Source organism: Centropristis striata, chromosome 14 (genome assembly GCF_030273125.1).
Source record: "Centropristis striata isolate RG_2023a ecotype Rhode Island chromosome 14, C.striata_1.0, whole genome shotgun sequence".
In the NCBI taxonomy this organism is placed as follows: Eukaryota; Metazoa; Chordata; class Actinopteri; order Perciformes; family Serranidae; genus Centropristis; species Centropristis striata.
In genome coordinates this window covers 33,525,151-33,544,544 of record NC_081530.1, presented here as the reverse complement: position 1 = coordinate 33,544,544, position 19,394 = coordinate 33,525,151, and the positions used below count along the sequence as shown (strand labels likewise).

The window sequence follows — 19,394 nt, the reverse complement described above, 5'->3', positions numbered from 1 at the left end:
TCTGCATTCAACAACTCTTACAACAGTTCAACCAACCAGCCAGACAAACATTTAGAAAACCCGCCAACTACGACCACTCCACCAGTCCACTCCAGTTCAAACTTCTCTCTTACTCTACTCCTGTATGACGAGTCACGACAAAGTTGGCCCCACCATACGATTTTATCACGATACTTGAGTCACGATACGATATTATTGCGATTTTTATCATTTTGCGATATGGTGAGTATGGCGATACAATATATTGCGACTTAACTGTTTAACTGCATTTAACCCTAGGGAGTCTAAGCAAATTTTTCCTGTTTATTTTCGCCTGTTTTTTTTTTTGTTACATGCATGTATTTCTTCAACCCTTTGATGCAGAACAAAGTAACATACACCGTTTTTTCAGGACTACCAGTGCTACCAGAATAAATGGTTCTGTCATATGTCACATGAATGTGCAAAAAGTTATATAACCCTGAAGACAAAGGAACAAATAAAGCGGAAATTTGATTTTACAGAAATATAGTAAAACCACACACAAAAACATAAATGTAATGGTCTTTTTCAACTGCCGGGGGGCTCGCTTTGATTGGTCATTCTCCGCCAGATGCATGCTGAGACATCCTGTGGCTACCAGTTAGTGGCTAGCACCAAAACAACATCGTTTTATCGCGGAAATATGGATTATTATGCAAAGAAACAGATCAATATGGTTTGGATAAACTCCCCAAAAACTGTTGTTCCATGTTGGATTATAAAACCCCTGGAAGGCGTACAATGACACCAAATACCTCTTTTGAAAGCTGCAGATGCGAAGGAGCGACCACTTTTTAGACGTGAGACAGTTAATGTCCACAAAATTTAATTTCTTTACCCACCTCTACATGTAAGCCTCAGGTCTTTGCTGTGAAGTCCAGATCAAGTCGAGTTTAAGGCCAACACCAACAAGTCCTGATCTCTACAAACAGATCTCTGCAGAATCTGTGGGACAACATTTTGGTATCTGGTTTCTGTTTATAGTCTGAATAGTTTTGACCCATCATGTTCTGGTTGCATGCAGAGCAAAGAGGCAGAACACTGGACCAAATCATCTAGGAGCCCACCTGAAGAGGACGTATCGGCCCAGATATCTGTTGGCAGAACCAGATCCCAGAAGTACTGGTCTTTTCACAAAGACAATTGGACAATTCAAGATTCAAGACCAACAAGTTCCAAGCAAAGACCAGCAGCTTCAAATCAGTTCCCGTACCAAATTAGTTTGAAGTTTCATTTGTCCGGTAAATGCAATGACAACACTACACATGGATCATAAACTTGGAGTTCAAACAAAGCCATAAACTCTTAAAGTTTTCAGTGTTTGCAGCAGCAGACAGACAGACAGACAGACAGGTCGGTGTGGTACTCACCCATGCGGACAGCAGACAGCGTGTTGGCCTGGCTGAAGGAGAGCGGTGCCATGGTCAGCAGCAGGACGGCGAGGTAAATCGACAGCAGCAGTGCTGGCAGAGCCGGCATCTTCCACTGCTCCTCATGGAGAATGGTCTGCTGGCTGCCTGTACCGCCACCTGCAGGACGGGAGGACTCGTTACTACTCAACATCCCACAACTTTGGGTTCTAAAGCTGCTGCACATGTTTTACAACATGCAACAAGTCGCTGAGCAGAGTAACTGTTCACTGTTCACAACTCATCACTGTTTTCTAAACATAAAGAGAAATGTGTGCAAGCAGTGACGAGCTTCCTGGCAACGCCGGCCAGCGTGCACACGGTCCCCACAGTGACTGCAGTCAAAGTTGCTAAGCAGAGAACGCCGCCTCCGCAACTCACCGACACACTGAGGAATATGAGTGTGTGACGATTAAAACCAGAGCTGGGAAACTAAATTAGAAGTTATTAAAACACAGAGCAGGTGAGAGAGGAGCAGGACTGACTGGAGTCTGGAGAGACAGAAATAAAAAGTGGCTGTAAAGAAACAGTTTCTTTGAAAAAGATGTGAAATTACAAAAAAATTAGAAAATACACAAAGTTACCTAAAAAAGACATATGACCAAAAAATAGATACAATTACCCCAAAAGACGTAAGTACCCAAAATAGACACAAAATCAAACAAAAAATAACCAAAATTAGCAAATAAAAAAGGGCGAAATTACCACAAAGGTGTAATATGACCCAAAAAGACACGAAATAACTTCAAAAAGACAGAAAGTTACCACAAAAAGACATAAATGACCAGAAAAAGTTACCTAAAAAAAGATGTAAAATGACTAAGAAAAGATACAAAACTAGAAAAAAGGCAAAATTACCCCAAAAATTTCCCTAAAAGACGTAAGTACCAAAAATAGACACAAAATCAAAAATAATAAATAAATGACCAGTAAAAGACATAAAGCTAGCTAAAAAAAAACACAATTGCCCCAGATAGACATAAATTACCTAAAACTTTTTTTCCAATTCAACAATCAAGAAACTTTAAGAATTACTAGATTACTCAACAAGATCTCCAACCTAAACGACAGCACCACCCATAGACTCCAATGAGCGATTGGCTCCAATCTCCAGTCATTCTATGTCTTTTTTCTTCTTTTTTTTCTCGTATTACTGGAAAACTAAATTAGAAGTAAATAAAACACAGAGCATGGTAAATGGACTTTATCCAAAGCGCTTTACACTACACACTACGTTCATTCACCCCTTCACACACACATTCATACTGGTGGCCGAGGCTAACTGGTGCCACCTGCCACCATTGGAAATTCATTCAACCACGATGAACGTAGCATCGGGAGCAATTTGGGGTTCAGTATCTTGCTCAAGGACACTTCAACATGTAGGCTGCCATGGTCGGGGATCGAACCACCAACCTTCTGATCAATGAGCGACCGCTCTACCAACTGCCCACCCAGCAGGTGAGAGAGGAGGACAAACTGAGTCTACAGAGACAGAACTATGATCAACAGTTTCATTGTTTGCTGAATAAACGAGGACAAAGAAGAAAAGATTTCCCTGTTGCTTCTGTGTTTAAAAGTGAATGGAAAATTAGCTAAAAAAGCAGCATGGGCGCAGAGTGTTTAGGTGTGGATGGGATGTCGTCAGACAACACAGCAGAGACAGAGACAGGAAAGAAAAGAAAGAGGGAGGAAATATTGTAGAACAACAGAGAGAGATGATCACATGTTGCAGAGGGAGAGAGAGATTTAAAATGGCTGAGCGAGCGAGCATGACGAAACCAGTCCAAATCTTCAAAGTAGATTAGAGAGACTGAGAGAGGTTTTTTCATTAGCAGATGCATGTGTGTGTGTGTGTGTGTGTGTGTGTGTGTGTTCTTGTACTTCCCACATAGTGAGGACCAGAACACGTTTTTAACCAACAGAGTGAGGACATTTTTTGCAAAGTGAGGACATTTCGGCCGGTCCTCACTTCTTTAAAGGCTTTTTTGAGATTTCAGACTTTGTTTTAAGGGTTAAAGGTTACATGATAATGATAATTAACTGAAACTGTATTGTGTGGTTACAAAACTAACTAAAACTAAAATTATAGTGAAAGTGTCCTTCGTTTTCATCTTTGTCACCTTTTTTCATACATGATGAAGATCGATAAGGCAAAGGAAATAAAGGTAAAATTTACTGTGACCTCTTTTAATCTCCCACCCAACAAATACCCCATTACAAAAAACTAAAACTAATGAAAACTAAACTAAAACTGAAGCATTTAAAAAAAAAAATACTAAACTAAAACTAGCAAACTCACTCTGAAAACTAATTTGAAAACAAAAATTCACAACAAAATTAAAACTAAAACTAATGAAAAATCCCAAACTATTATAACCTTGCAAGGGAATTCACTGTTACAATGAGGGTCCTCACAAATATAGAAGTACAAGAATGTGTGTGTGTGTGTGTGTGTGATTTAAATGCTTCCATGTCAGAGCAACATCTCTCCGTCTCTGGTCGAGTCTTGTTCCTGTAACTCGGCCGCTCCTCGCCAACAACACGTTTGTGATTTGTTTAACCCGCCCCTCGCTAAATGTTTATCACTGCCCCGCCAATGAGGCGTCCCACATGAATTTAAATGAGATTCCCAAATGGAATTTAAATTGGCTCGAGTCGATCGAGACGAGCTCGGCGGCGGAGGAGAGAGCGAGAGATGAGGAGATGAAGAGATGAAGAGGAGGAGATAAAAGAGGTAGAGAGGAAGGGAGATGATGATGATGATAATGATGATGTAAGTGTTTTAAGCTGAATGACTGATAATTATAACACATGCTGATTATTATCTGCAGTGTTTCCAGGCTGTTGGTTAAAAGCTCTTCTAAATCGTGTGAAAAAAAAAACAGTTAGAGAGGAATGATTTCATTAGAAGGAGACACAGAAACAGCTTCCCTCAGTGGTAAATAATGCTGCGTTCAAACCAGGCACAATGTGAATTTCACCTCACTTATATACTATATTATTGTATTTATATATGTTACCCGATCAAGTCTGGAAGTCACAGATACATCCAAAAACCAAATAAAAGCAAGACAAACAGACTTTCCATCGTCTTCTCCAGGAACTGTGTCTGGATGACTGCCTGTACAGTGTTACTCCAGCAGTATGCAGCCAAAATAAAGTGATTTATCTGTGATTTCATTGCAATAAATTAATAGAAAGGATGCAGAAATAACTACAACATGCTACTGATGTGGAAAAAGTCTGAATTGATGCTTTGTCAGGTCTGTCTGTAAGAATATAAGAAAACTGCTGTTAAAATGATGGTTTTCTGAATGGAGTTGGTTCGATCAGAGTTATAAATCAATGTATATCATTTATTAGGGAGTTTTAGGAGTATTTAACAAGCTGAAACACAAAACAAATAACACCAAAAGTTATATAGGTATGAATTAAGACATGCTTTTATGTTGTTGGTTCAGTATGAAGACAAATTAAAGTTATTCAGCTGTGATTTAATGCCAATAAACGGACCAAAAGGACGCTTAAATAACTACAAATTGGTGCCCTGTGCGAGGCTGTCAATCATCAACCTCAGCAGTAATAATCACTACAGCTACTTGTATACCAGCTGTGAAGTCCCAGACACGACGGAAAACCAAATGCAGTAGATTAGTAATATGATGCCGGAGGTGCACACAGCTCAGTGAAATTGGTTGGTGTCTGGATGAATGCTGGTACAGCACTAATACAGCAGTATGAAGCCAAAATAAAGTGATTTAGGTGTAATTGAATGTAAGTATATGAATAGAAAGGATTCAGAAATAACTACAACATGACGCTAATGTGTTAAAAGTCTGAATTGATGCTTTGTCACATCTGTCTGTAAGAACACAGGAAAACTACTGTTGAAATGATGGTTTTCTGAATGGAGTTTGGTTCGATCAGAGCTATAAATCAATGTATATCATTTATTAGGGAGTTTAAGGAGTATTTAAGAGGCTGAAACACAAAACAAATAACACCAAAAGTTATATAGGTTTGAATTAAGACATACTTTCATGTTATTGGTTCAGTATGAAGCCAAGTTATTCAGCTCTGATTTAATGCCAATAAACGGACCAAAAGGACGCTTAAATAACTACAAATTGGTGCCCCGTGCGAGGCTGTCCGTCATCAACCGAAGCAGTAATAATCAGCTACTTGTATACCAGCTGTGAAGTCCCAGACACAACGGAAAACCAAATGCAGTAGATCAATGATATGATGCTGGAGGTGCACACAGCTCAGTGAAATTGATTGGTGTCTGGATGAATGCTGGTACAGCACTAATACAACAGTATGAAGCCAAAATAGAGTGATTTATCTATGATTCAATGTCAGAAAATGGATGAAAAGGATTCTAAAATAACTACAACATGATGCTGATGTGGAAAAAGTCTGAATTGATGCTTTGTCAGGTCTGTCTGTAAGAACACAAGAAAACTACTGTTAAAATGTTTGTTTTCTAAATGGAGTCTGGTTTGATCAAAGTTATAAATAAATTGATAATATTTATTAGGGAGTTTTTATGGGTTGTTGAACAGTTTAAGGAGTTTTAAAGAGGCTGAAACACAAAATGAATAACACAGAAAGTTACCGGAAACACTGAGATTATTTTAGGTTTAAATTAGGGGATGCGTTTGTGTTATTTGGCAAATTTCTAGGGATTTAATGCATTAATCAGTCAATAAATTGATGAAAATGATGCAGAAATAGCTACAACATGATGCTGAATTGATTCTTTGTCAGGTCTGTCTGCAAGAACACTGCTGTTAAAACATATTTTTTCTGAATGGAGCATGTTTGTTTCCAGGACTAAAACTATTAATAAAGAAGACAAAAAGCCTGTTCCATTACCATCAATCACTTATTCATTTTTCAACCCTCAACTTTCAAGTTTCTTCTTCGCTCATGAAGTTTGCAAACTGAAAATAATTTTGACTTTTTGCGCAGCCAAAAGAGAGTTTTTGTTGGAGGACTCCTGAGCAGACCGAGCTCCAGAATGAACCTTCAAAACAACTCGCTGTTTGCCAACAATCCTGCCAAGAGAGCGAACAAACTCAGCCGAGGAAGAGAGAGGAAGAGAGCCTTGGAGACAGCGAGAAGGGAAACACGGCACCGAGAGAGAGACAGAAGGACAAACTGAGAGAGAGAGAGACAAAGACAGAAGACAACAAAGTGACAAATGAAGAAAGAAAGCAGAGAATATGAAGGCAGCAGTGTGAGTGACAGAAAATTGGGCAGAAAGAGACGTGATGGTGAGCTGAGACGGGAAATGAGAAATGGCTGCAGGCAAATAAACAAATGATGATAACAATTAATTAGGGTCTTTCCTGCAGGAAGTGCTATCATGTCAGCGAGCGAACAGAGCCGGCGGGACCCCGCTGATACCAAACCGCCACTGCAGTTCACTGCAGCAGCTCCGAGGCTAATCACAGCCTCGGCTCCATTAGCCGCCTTCAGTCCCTGCTCGCTTTACATGGGAGGCGTTTAGCTGACACTCATTCGCTCAGACTTACAGCGAGCGGCGCCGAGCGGGAGGCTCCACATCCCGCTTCATCAGCTTCATAAGAGAAGACGGCGAGGGTCACAACGACAAAACAAACAAACGTTCCTGAGGACACACCAGGCTCAGAGCCTGCTGGAGAACAAACACACCAACAGGAAGGATCCCCGAGTCTCTGACAGGACTTTAGAGATCCGATACACATTTACATGAAGATAGTTACTCCACAAAGAGGAGGCCGGACCCCCAAAAAAGACATAAATTTACCAAAAAAAGACATAAAATTACCAAAAAAGTTGTAATATGACCAAAAAAGACACAAAATTACCCCAAAAAGGCACAAAATGACCCTAAAAAGACATAAATGTACCAAAAAAAGTGGTAATATGACCAAAATAGACACAGAAATACCCTCAAAAAAAGACATAAAATTACCCCAAAAATACGCAATATGACCAAAAATCACAAAAAAATACAAAAAAAGATGTAGTATGACCAAAAAAGACACAAAAATTTTGTCCTCTTTTTTAGTCATTTTCTGTCTTTTTTTGTCACGTTCTTTTACTTCATTCTGTACATTTGATGATCTGTTTTTTGGTGTCTTTTTTGATATTTTTATGTCTTTTTGCTGTCATTTTGTGTCTTTTTTAAGAAATGTCTTATTTTTGGAATTTTATCTCTTTTTTGGTCTTATTGTGTCTTTTTTTATTTGTATGTCTTTTTGGTCTTTTTGTGATCATTTTGTTTTTCTTTTTTGGTAATTTCATGTGTTTTGTGGTCATTTTGTGTCTTTTTTGGAAATTTTGTCTCTCTTTTTTGTCATTTTACGTCTTTTTTGTCACTTTATTTTACTTCATTCTGTACATTTGATGATCTTTTTTTGGTCTTTCTGTGTCTTTTTTTTGATATTTCTACGTATTTTTGTTGTCATTATGTGTCTTTTTGTGTCTTTTTAAGAAATGTTGTCTTATTTTGGGAATTTTTTCTCTTTTTTTATTTGTTCTTCTTGTGTCCTGTTTTAATTTAATGTCTTTTTGTGGTCATTTTATGTCTTTTTTTTGCTCAGAATGTGTCAGAAACAAGAGTGTTGTCGTGGTAAATCTGCCACCATCGTCATGGTAACTTCAGTCTTCTTCAAAGGCAGAAGTCTGTCCCAGATTTGGTTTGTGAAGACACAGACTGTTTCCTGTCAGACTGAATAGAGTTCATGGAGCTCAGTTTAGCCTCTACCAACAGATAAAAGGGTTGAGTAATAAAACCCTGAAATAAAGCTGGAACATCAGTGTTGACTTTACATAAACATCACAGCCGTCAACAGAAATCCCTGCAGAGCTTTAGAGATTTAGCTGAGCGGGACAAAAGGATCTCCAGCTGAACTCTGGAGGAGCTGCGGTCAACACGGATCAGCAGAACAAAGGGTTAAATACAGGAAAACACACAGGAAACACACAGAAAACACACCTTCTGAACCTGCAGCACGAAGGGTTAAAACACAGGAAAACACACAGAAAACACACCTTCTGAACCAAAGGAGACCAGAGACTCTAAACCTCTAAACCTCCAAATCACAGCATCACATAAAGGTTATATAGAGGAAATATGACTTTAACTGCTGCACACACACACACACACACACACACACACACACACACACACACACACACACACACAGACACAAACACACACACAAATGCAGAGACACACGCATACAGACACTCACACAAACACACACAAACACACAGACACACACATAGACACATGCACGCGAAAAGAGACACACACACACACACACACACACACATACAGACACAAACAGACAAACATACACAAACACACAGACACACACATAGACACATGCACGCGAAAAGAGACACACACACACACACACACATACAGACACAAACAGACAAACATACACACATACACAGACACACATGCACGGACACAGACATAAACACACACACACAGACACACACGTGCAAACACACACACACACACACACAGGTGCAAACACACACACACATACACAGGCGCAAACACACACATACACGCACAGGTGCACAAACACACACACACACACATACACAGGCGCAAACACACACACCCCTCTTTAGCTGCATTAGAGGTAAATAATAATAATAATAAGGTTTCTCCCCTCAATAAAGCAGCTCTGGATGAATCTCTCTCTCTCTCTCTCTCTCTCTCTCTCTCTCTCTCTCTCTGTTAATGGATCTTAATGCTCACCTAAATATAGGATATTAGCGTTTTCTCCTCGGGGGATAAGGAGATTTTGTTTTGCAGCAGCGGCATCATGAAGCTGGAGTGTTGCTGACTCAAACCACAATAACGACATTAATGCTAATCCTCATTCAGCTGCTGACACGCCACAGAGAGAGAGGAGAGAGAGAGAGGGGTTCGATTCCCGCTCAGAACGACCCGCGACAATATAGTTTTTAATGGAATCAGATAAAAAGTGTGTCAGAAGAAGCTCGTATTGATGCGTTTTCATTTCTTCAAGAGGGAACTTTGTTTACGGCTGCAGCTGGAGAAACTGGAACGAAATGAAATATGATTTTTTTTTGGGCTAATTTTGTGTCTTTTTTTTGTAATTTTGTGTCTTTTTTAGTCATTTTGTGTCTTATTTAGTCATTTTGTGTCTTTTTTAATCATTTTGTGTCTTTTTTATCATTTTGTTTCTTTTTTGTGTCTTTTTTTAGTCATTTTGTGTCTTTTTTCTGGTCATTTTGTGTCTTTTTGGTCATTTTGTTTCTTTTTTGTGTCTTTATTTAATAATTTTGTGTCTTTTTCTGGTCATTTTGTGCTTTTTGAGGGGTCATTATCTGTCTTTTTTTTTGTTATTTTGTGTCTTTTTTTTCAGTAATTTTGTGTCTTTTTTGGTCATTTTGTGTCTTTTTTATCATTTTGTTTCTTTTTTGTGTCTTTTTTTAGTAGTGAAAATATTCACTACCAGATGTTTCTTCTTTAATTTTATATCTATCTTGTGGTCATTTTGTGTTTTTTTTCTGGTCATTTTGTGTCTTTTTGGTTTTTGAATTTTGAATCTAGTTTTTAATGGAATCCGATAAAAAGTGTGTCAGAAGAAGCTCGTATTGATGCGTTTTCATTTCATCAGGCGGGAACTTTGTTTACGGCTGCAGCTGAGAAACTGGAATGAAATGAAATATGATAATTGTTTTTTCTGACACGCTGCTCACCGACAATAAGAGCCAACAGGAACCTTCTCTGTAAAGGTTTATCATGAATAAGAAATAAGACAGATTGTTTTTACTGAATCTGCTTTTCTGAGACTGATGAAGTCATGTCAGCATGTCTGTAGTAAACACAAACAAACAAACAAACTAACAAGCATCAGTGGAGATGATCAGTGTTTATGCTCTGCTCTCTTTCCTCTGCTGACGGTGGAAGAACGCCAATAAAGATGACATCATGCAACCATCCTCTCTCCCAGATATTAGTCTGCACCAGCAAACACCAGAATAACCTGCAAACAGTCACAACGTGCTGATCCTGAACGCATCATCAACATGTTCACTGACAGCAGATTTGTCACGTTATAAGAATATAATATAAAGAAGATGAAAAAGACTTCACAAAAAGGTTACTTTTTTTTAATTTTAGCATTTTTAACATTTTCTAGAACATTTCTTGGTCCTGAAAACATTTCTCTCGTATTCCAGATGGTGCAGTGGGATGCCACAGAATATTTTTATTATTAAAACATTCCTGTAGCTGCTTTACAGCTGCTGGCTCTATAATAACGTAGATCTGTCTCAGTGTTTTAACTCTATGGAGTCTTGGACATTTTTGAATCCTTTTCATGTCTTTTTTGTGTCTTATTTGGTCATTGTCTGTCTGTTGTTGTGTCTTTTTGGTCATTTTGTGTCTTTTTTTCTAGTCATTTTGTGTCTTTCTGTGTCTTTTTTTGGACATTTTGTCATTTTTTTGTCATTTTGTGTCTTTTTTGTCATTTTGTATCTCTTTTCAAGTCATTTTGTGTCTTTTTTTATCATTTTGTCTCTTTTTTTCTAGTAATTTTGTGTCTTTTCTAGTAATTTTGTGTCTTTTCTAGTAATTTTTTGTCTTTTTTAGTAATTTTGTGTCTTATTTGGTCATTTTGTGTCTGTTGTTGTGTCTTTTTTGGTCATTTTGTGTCTGTTGTTGTGTTTTTTTTGGTCATTTTTTTTTGGTCTTTTTTCTAGTCATTTTGTGTCTTATTGTGTCTTTTTTTAGTCATTTTGTCTCTTTTTTTGTCATTTTGTGTCTTATTTCTAGTCATTTTGTGTCTTTTTTAGTCATTTTGTGTCTTTTTTGGTCATTTTTGTGTCTTTTTTTTACGTTATGAAGAACTCCAGAGGGTTAAACACCTGTGGCTCATCTATTCCACCTACAGAAGGATTAAAACTCTCTGCTGCTGCTGAACTGTGAGCTGAAACACTACAATGACTGTAATTAGTCATTTTGACTCCCATTTGCTTTAAATGAGCTCAACATGGCTCCATATGTTCACAGTTCATCCACACTGATGCATAAAACATGAGCAAACAGCAGAGGCAGCCTGCAGATCACAGTTTTATATTCGAGAGGAGCAAACGAGGGTTTGATGGGAAGAAGAACGATGAAGAGTGGAGTTTCCTGCCGTGTGAAGCTATTTATCCATTTTCTGGTAGAAAACATGAGAGGTTATTGAGAGCTTATCGCTCCGCGGCAGCAGAGACGCAGAGGATCCGTCTTGGTGGCAGAGACACTTATCGACAAGCTGAAGAGCTTCACGCCACATTATTCATCAGATCATTCAGAACGAGAGCGGGAGGTATCGACGCAGGAGGACACACAACAGGAGGACACACAACAGGAGGACACACAACAGGAGGACACACAACAAGACACGAGACAACAAGACACCTAGATGTTTCTTCTTTAATTTTATATCCATCTTGTTGTAATTTGGTGTCTTTTCCTGCCCATTATGTGCCATTTTTAGGTCAAATTGTGTCTTTTTTGGGTCATTTTTTTTTTTTGGTTATGTTGTGTATTAATTAGTAATTGTGTGTCATTTTGTGTCATTTTGTGTCTTTTTTGGTAATTTTGTGGCTTTTATTCGGTCATTTTGTATCTGTTTTGTGTCATTTTGTGGCTTTTTTTGGTCATTTTGTATATTTTTTAGTCATTTTGTGTGTTTTTTAGTAATTTTGTATCTTTTTTGGCCATTTTGTGGCTTTTTTATCATTTTGTTTCTTTTTTGTGTCTTTTTTAAATAATTTTGTGTCTTTCCTGTTCGTTTTGTTTATTTTTTGTGTCTATTTTATGCCTTTTCTTGTCATTTTATGTCTTTTTTGGTCGTTTTGTGTCGTTTCCTGGTCATTTAGTGTCTTTTTTATCATTTTTTCAGTTTTATCAGTTTTATCAGTTTCTTTTTTGTGTCTTTTTTAATTATTGTGTGCCTGTTTTCTGGTCATTTTGTGTTTTTGGGGGGTCATTGTGTGTCTTCTTTGGTCATTTTGTGTCTTTTTTGCGCCTTTTGGCAATATTGTGTCTTTTTTTATAGAATTTTTTAGAAAAAACATTTTACATCTTTTTTCTGTCATTTTTTGCAACATGTATTACACTTGGAATTGCGTCTATATATGAATTCCATTTTATTCTTTATTTAAATAATAATAATTATAATTTTAAAATAATAATAATAATTCATCAGAGAAATTTAACTTTTCTTTTTTCTGTTTTCTAGCATTCTAACTGTGTTATTCTGCACAAAGAAACGTTTGAGTTGTTCCTTCTTCAAACCATGATTGTGCTGATTCCATAGAAATGCAGGACTTATAAATTTATAGATATTTTATATGTATAAAATATATTTTGCAGGCCACAGTGAGTAAAAAGTGTAAAAAGAGCTTGTTGGGGTTCGGAAGGTTAAACCAGCAGCAGACAAGAAAACAGTGAAGCTTCCGACAAGAATATCATCAAATATAATCAAGCAAATGAGGATGAATTATTAATAAAACCCGTCTCTTCAGATAAAGGTGATGATAAAATAATAATAAATGTCAGGAACACAACTGGAGATCTTCTGTTTGTCTACAAGCAGCTGATGTGAAGGGCAGCAGAGAAACGCTGACTCCACAGTTTCATCACATTAACGTGGAGCGAACCTCGTCCAACCAGCTGCAGCCGTCGCCACGGCAACCAGCAAAACACTCTGAATCACTTAAAATGTCAAGTGGAATAAAGTTGATCAAGCTGCTGACATTTGTCCCAGAGATCTTTAACTGAGCTGCAACACACACACACACACACACACACACAGTACACACACACACACACACACACACACACACACACACACAATACACACCCTTTATCAGCAGCACCCTGCAGCACACACATGTTAATACTGAGATTGATTCCAGCGACTGTAAATTATCTGAAGCAGAGGGGCGTCGCTCTGCGTGTGTGTGTGTGTGTGTGTGTGTGTGTGTGTGTGTGTGTCAGGTTATATATATTATAGCAGTGAGGGAAACACACGTCCCCACGGAGACGGGACAGGACAGACAGGACGGTGATGAAGAAACATACATCAGCTGGTCCAGAGAAAATAAACAAAGATGCAGTAATTTATTTTGGTCATTTGTATCTTTTTTTGGTCATTTTGTGTCTTTTGAGTCATTTTTTGGGGGGAAATTTTTGGTCATTTTCTGGTCATTTTGTGACTTTTTTTGGTCATTTTGTGACTTTTTTTTGGTCATTTTGTGACTTTTTTTGGGGTCATTTTGGTCGTTTTGAGTCTTTTTTTTCTAAAATTTTCATTTTTTTTTCTAAAATTTTGTGCGTTTTTTGCTCATTGAAAGAAATATTTTTGCACATGCTCCTGTTTTAATTCTTCCACATGACGGAGAGAGCAGAAACACAGAGAGAGAGGGATGAGGATGGAGGGATGAAGAGGATGGAGGGATGAGGAGGGATGAAGGGTGCTGCAGCAGTGTGAAGGTGACAGATTGACCCTCGGGTCTCCTCTGCACCCGAGAGAACCAGACCACCGGGGTGAAAGCTCCGCAGGAGAAACAACAAACTCCTCCGTCAGCAGATATAGAGGAAGAGGAGGAGGAGGAGGAGAGGAGAGGAGAGGAAAGGGAAGGAAAGGAAAGGAAAGGAAAGGAAAGGAAGGAAGGAGGAGAAAGAGAGATAAGAAAAGGGAATGAAAGTAGGAGACAGGGAATGAAATGGAAATGAAAAGGAAAAGAAAAGAAAGGAGAGAGAGAGAGAGGAGGAGGAAACCAGCGGCGTGAGGAGGAGAGGAGGATTAATTTAGTGTCCTGTGGAGGAGAAGAAGCGAAGGAGGAAATGAATGAATCATGAAATGAAAATTTCTTTCATTTAATTTTATGATACAGCAGCTGAGAGCAGATATTACACTAACATCATCTGAGCATAAAATTTAATAACACGAGAGATGAGCTTAAAAAAAACCTGCTGAACAAAAAACCTGCTGAACAAAAGCCAAAAGTCTTAAAGAATAATTCTGTTTTATTATAAGTGTCATGATGTCGTCTGACCCGTCGGACTCTCTGACTTCATCATTAGAATAAAGAACACCTGAAGAGAAAAACTTCTATTGTCTTTCAATAAAGAATTATCTCACACATCAATATATATTTACTGTTACAAAATAAAAGCAGTACTTCAGTTTGTTATTAACATTTAAATGGGGTTTTGCCAACGTTGTGTCTTCTTGGAAAAGTGTTTTTTTTGGTCATTTTAAGTATATTTTTGGTCTTTTTGTGTAATTTGGTAATTTAACGACTTTTTTTGGTCTATTTGTGTTTTTTTGGGGTAATTTTATGAATTTTTTGGGGTAATTTTATGTATTTTTTGGCGATTTTATGATGTTTTTGGGGGTAATTTTATGTCTTTTTTGGACATTTTATAAACTAATTTGGTAATTTTATGTCTTTTTTTGGTACCTTTTGGGAATTTTGGGTCTTTTTTTGATTTCGGCCCGGGCTCGATTCCCTGCTAAATCAAACTATTTATTGCACACAGACGAATGCACGCTCACCGGCCACTTTATTAGGTACACCTACAACTGCTTGTTAATGCAAATAAGTGATCAGCCAATCACATGGCAGCAACTCAATGCATTCATCATGAAGACGAGCTGCTGGAGGTCACAGCGAGCGTCAGAACGGGGAAGAAAGGTGATTTAAGTGACTGTGAACGTGCGATTTCACAAACTGCTGATCTAACAACTTCTCTAGTTTACAGAGAAAATATCCGGGGAGCCTTGATGCTTTTTGATGGCAGAGGTCAGAGGAGAACGGAGACTGGTTCAACAGGAACTCGGAGAACCAGGGTTACATCCGAGCTCTGCAGCAGACCTGAAGAAGAGTCTAAGTGCTGCTTATATTCTCCCGGCAGGCAAAGTCTGTCAGCGAGCCGCACGTTAAAAGGAACCAGGAGGAGGTTTTTCTGTAGAGAGTATTATTTTAGAGGTCATGGCTGAAGCTGGGACGGAAAAAAACACACAAATAAAAGGCTGAAAGGGACAGAAAACAGTCCGACAGGAGCTGATCCTGAATCTGCTATTTTCCTCCAGAAATGTCTGTTTTATTCATGAAACACAAGTTGAGATGTAGTTTTACATCAATATATTCAGCTAAAAGAGTGAATATTTGGCTTATATTCATCATGGACAATATATGGACGTTTTTTTTGGTAATTTCATATCTTCCTTTGGTCTTTTTTAAGACATTTTAAGTCTTTTGGCTATTTTTTTGTCTTTTTTTTTGATAAGTTTACAATTACATGTTCTTTTTCCCCCCATCATTTCACAATAAATAACAGTAATTTCATCATTTTGTGTCTTTGTTTGGTAATTCTATGACTTTTTTTGTATTTTTACGTCTTTTTTTTGTAATTTTTAGTCGTTTTACCTCTTTTTTTTTGGGTCATTTTTGTGTCTTTTTTGGTCACTTTAATTTTATGGCGTCAAAAGGAGAAGAAAGTAAAGAAGATATCTCACTTTTTTTTCTTTTTATTTGGTTTTGCACTAAATATATGGGATATCAGCTGAGATCTGAGTCGAAGCAGCGGCTCTTCATGAATGGATTTCACTCTGGACTTAAACTCTTACATAATCCTGTCTTCATCAATCTCCAAGTGAGAGAGAGATTACACGTCTTTTTTTCCATAATTTTATCAATTTTTTGGGGTCATTTTTGATCATTTTGTGTCTTTTTTGGTTATTCTATGACTGTTTTTGTGGTAATTTTACATCTTTTTTGTATTTTTATGTGTTTTTTGGTAATTTTTGTGCCTTTTATGGTAATTTTTGTGTCTTTTTGGTCATTTTGTTTTTAAGGCTTCAAAAGGAGCAGAAAGAGAAGAAGATATATTTTTTTGGTAAATTTTGATCATTTTGTGTCTTTTTTTGGTAATTTTACGTCTTTTTTCTGTAATTTTTAGTCGTTTTACGTCTTTTTTGGTTATTTTTGTGTCTTTTATGGTCATTTTATCTTAATGGCTTCAAAAGGAGCAGAAAGAGAAGAAGATATCTCGCTGTTTTTCTTTTTATGTGGTTTTGTACTAAACATATGGGATATCAGCTGAGATCTGAGTTGAAGCAGCGACTCTTCATGAATGGATTTCACTCAGAGAGAGAGAGAGAAAGAGAGAGAGAGAGAGAGAGAGAGAGAGAGAGAGAGATAGAGAGAGAAAAGCACCGAGGCAGCAGATCTGAGCTCTCAGTTTCATTTTGTGAAGAGCACGGCTCCAATGTCAAAGCCTAACCTTCACGAGACAATATGAAGAGAGCTGATGGAGTGATACAGAGAGAGAGGGAGGGAGAGAGAGAGAGAGAGAGAGAGAGAGAGAGAGAGAGAGAGAGAATAGCAGTGATCCAGTGCAGATAGAGAAGCTGTTATCTGTTTGTGTTTGTGTCTCTGGAGGAGAAGACAGAACATGAGAGAGCTTTGAAGTGAAGCGTGCATTGTTTCACAAATCCTGCTTCTCTAATAACGGCACATATGACATAAAATATATATATATATATTTATATAAACAGGTGTTTGCTGTATATAAAAAAAACAGCTTTCATTGTGCACACACACTGATCATTATGCTTTTATATTAAAAATAAATCAAAACACACAGTTAGTTCTGCTCTACTGGGGATTTAGCCTCTTTTATAACAAATCAGAGCTGAATACAGTGAATATTTGGCTTATATTCATTATGGCCAATATGTGGACATTTTTTTGGTAATTTCACATCTTGCTTTGGTCAATGTATGTCTTTTTTTAGACATTTGTCTTTTTCTGGTCATTTTTTGTCTTGTTTTGGTAATTTTACATCTTTTTTGGTAACTTTTGGAAATTGCATCTTGTCTTTTTTTCAGACATTTAATGTCTTCTTGGGAAATGTTTCATCTTTTTTGGGTAATTTTTCACCTTTTTTGCTCATTTTAAGTCTTTATTGGTAATTTTGTGTCTTTTTGGTGGCTTTTTTGTCCTATTTTTTGGTATTTTTATGTCTTTTTTTTGTAACTTTTGGAAATTTGGTCTTTTTTCAAACAATTAGTCTAATTTATGGTAATTTTTCATCTTTATTTATCTAATTTTGTATCTTTTTTGGTAATTTTGTGTTGTTTTTTGGTCATTTCGTGTTTTTTTTGGTAACATTTGGTAATGTTGTGTCTTTCTTTTTAAGACCTTTTACATCGTTTTTAGTCATTTATCGCCCTTTTTTGGTCATTTTGCATCTTTGTGGTTAATTTTTGGTCATTTTACGTCTTTTTTTGGTCATTTTGTGGGGGGTTTTGGGTAACTTTTGGAAATTTTTATGTCTTTTTTTTATTAAAAAAAAGGTGTTTGCTGTCAATAACCAGCTTCCAAAGTGTACACACACTATGATTATTATGTTTTAATATTAATAATAACTACTACTAATAACACTACTGGGGGTTTTAGCCTATTTTGGCTCCTGGTGTTGGTTTAGTGTCAGTCCGGGGACCAGCTGCTGGATCATCTCACAGTTACAGGGACAGTTACTTTTCTCAGGAGGTGGAGGAGACCAAACCTGAGTTCAAAAGAGTGAATCACCCTCAAGACTTCAAAATATTAAATTATAAATTCAGCAGCTTATTACCGCCCATATTTACATTTGTCTGCCCTCTAGTGGCCGTTACGAAGAACACCAAGGCAGAAATAATAATAAGCCAAAGGCAGGAGTGAAGATATGGAGTAAAAAGAAGGACAAAGTCCACTAAGAGTGGATGGGAGAGAACTTCCAAACTATAACTTTGCTATTTAACAATTATGTCTTTTTTTTTGTAATTTTACTCATTTTTGGGGGGAAATTTTGTGTCTTTATTTGGTAAGTTTGTGTTTTTTTAGGTAATTATATGACTTTTTTTGGTAATTTTACATATTTTTGGTGATTTTACATCTTTTTTTAGTAATGTTTAATTTTTATGTCTTTATTTGGTAATTTTATTTTCATGGCTTCATGCACCACTGAGCATATTTCATAGGAATGAACAGAGCCCCGCCTCCAACACTGTATCACTTCTCTTTATACACCGATGGTTGCAACAACTTTGTTTTGGTAATTGTGTTGCTTTTTTGGTCATTTTATTTTTATAGCACAAGTATCTGAGGACCTTTCATAGGAATGAGCAGAAACAGAGCCCCGCCTCCAACACTGTATCACGTCTCTTTATACAGTGATGGCTGCAACAACTTATATATGATACATAATGACGTAATGTCCCTCTCTGCTGATTGGTTAGAACATCTAACATGAAGAATGAAAACGGCATGAAAGGAGGAAAATAAAATGACATTCAGTCTGATTATCAGGCTGCTTCAGTACTGGGAGGAATATTCTTGGTAACTTTCCACCACTGCAGCACAGAAAGAGAGAGAGAGAGAGAGAGAGAGAGAGAGAGAGAGAGAGAGAGAGAGGTTGGCGGAGGACAGATTAGAGAGAAGAGGAGGATGAGAGGAGAGCAGTGAGATGAACAGAAGGTTTGTCTCCGGTGGGACGGTTCACACCTCCGACAGTCTGAAGCAGCAGAGAGGCAGCGGAGCCTCGGAGGAGGCTGTCAGCTGATCTCTGCCTTTAAATATCAGACGCTTCCACTGCTTTCACTGCTTTCACTGCTTTCACTGCTTTCACTGCTTCTCTGTCAGCGGGAACTCTGACTTCTGACACCAGACAACTGGGACGTACTGCAGATGGAGCGTTTTACCATAAATTCGTCATAAGTCAATATTATTCTGGGTTTTTTTAATGTATGATTTTTATGTTTAACCTATATTAAAATGTCATTGATTACTTAATATATAACATCTTACAGTAGATGTGGTAGTAAAGCCTTTATTTAACCCTCTGAACCCTAAAATTCACCACAAAAAACT

At 37.4% G+C, this 19,394-nt stretch overlaps 1 protein-coding gene across 1 annotated transcript in view; it reads right to left on the bottom strand.

The window, feature by feature from the left end:
• The window catches only part of LOC131984784 (glutamate receptor ionotropic, kainate 5-like), a 246,158-nt gene that overhangs the window by 98,861 nt on the left and 127,903 nt on the right, over positions 1–19,394 (bottom strand). The window contains 1 exon segment of the mRNA XM_059349754.1: positions 1,392–1,550. Coding sequence (XP_059205737.1) covers positions 1,392–1,500 — 109 coding nt within the window. The 5' untranslated portion in view covers positions 1,501–1,550.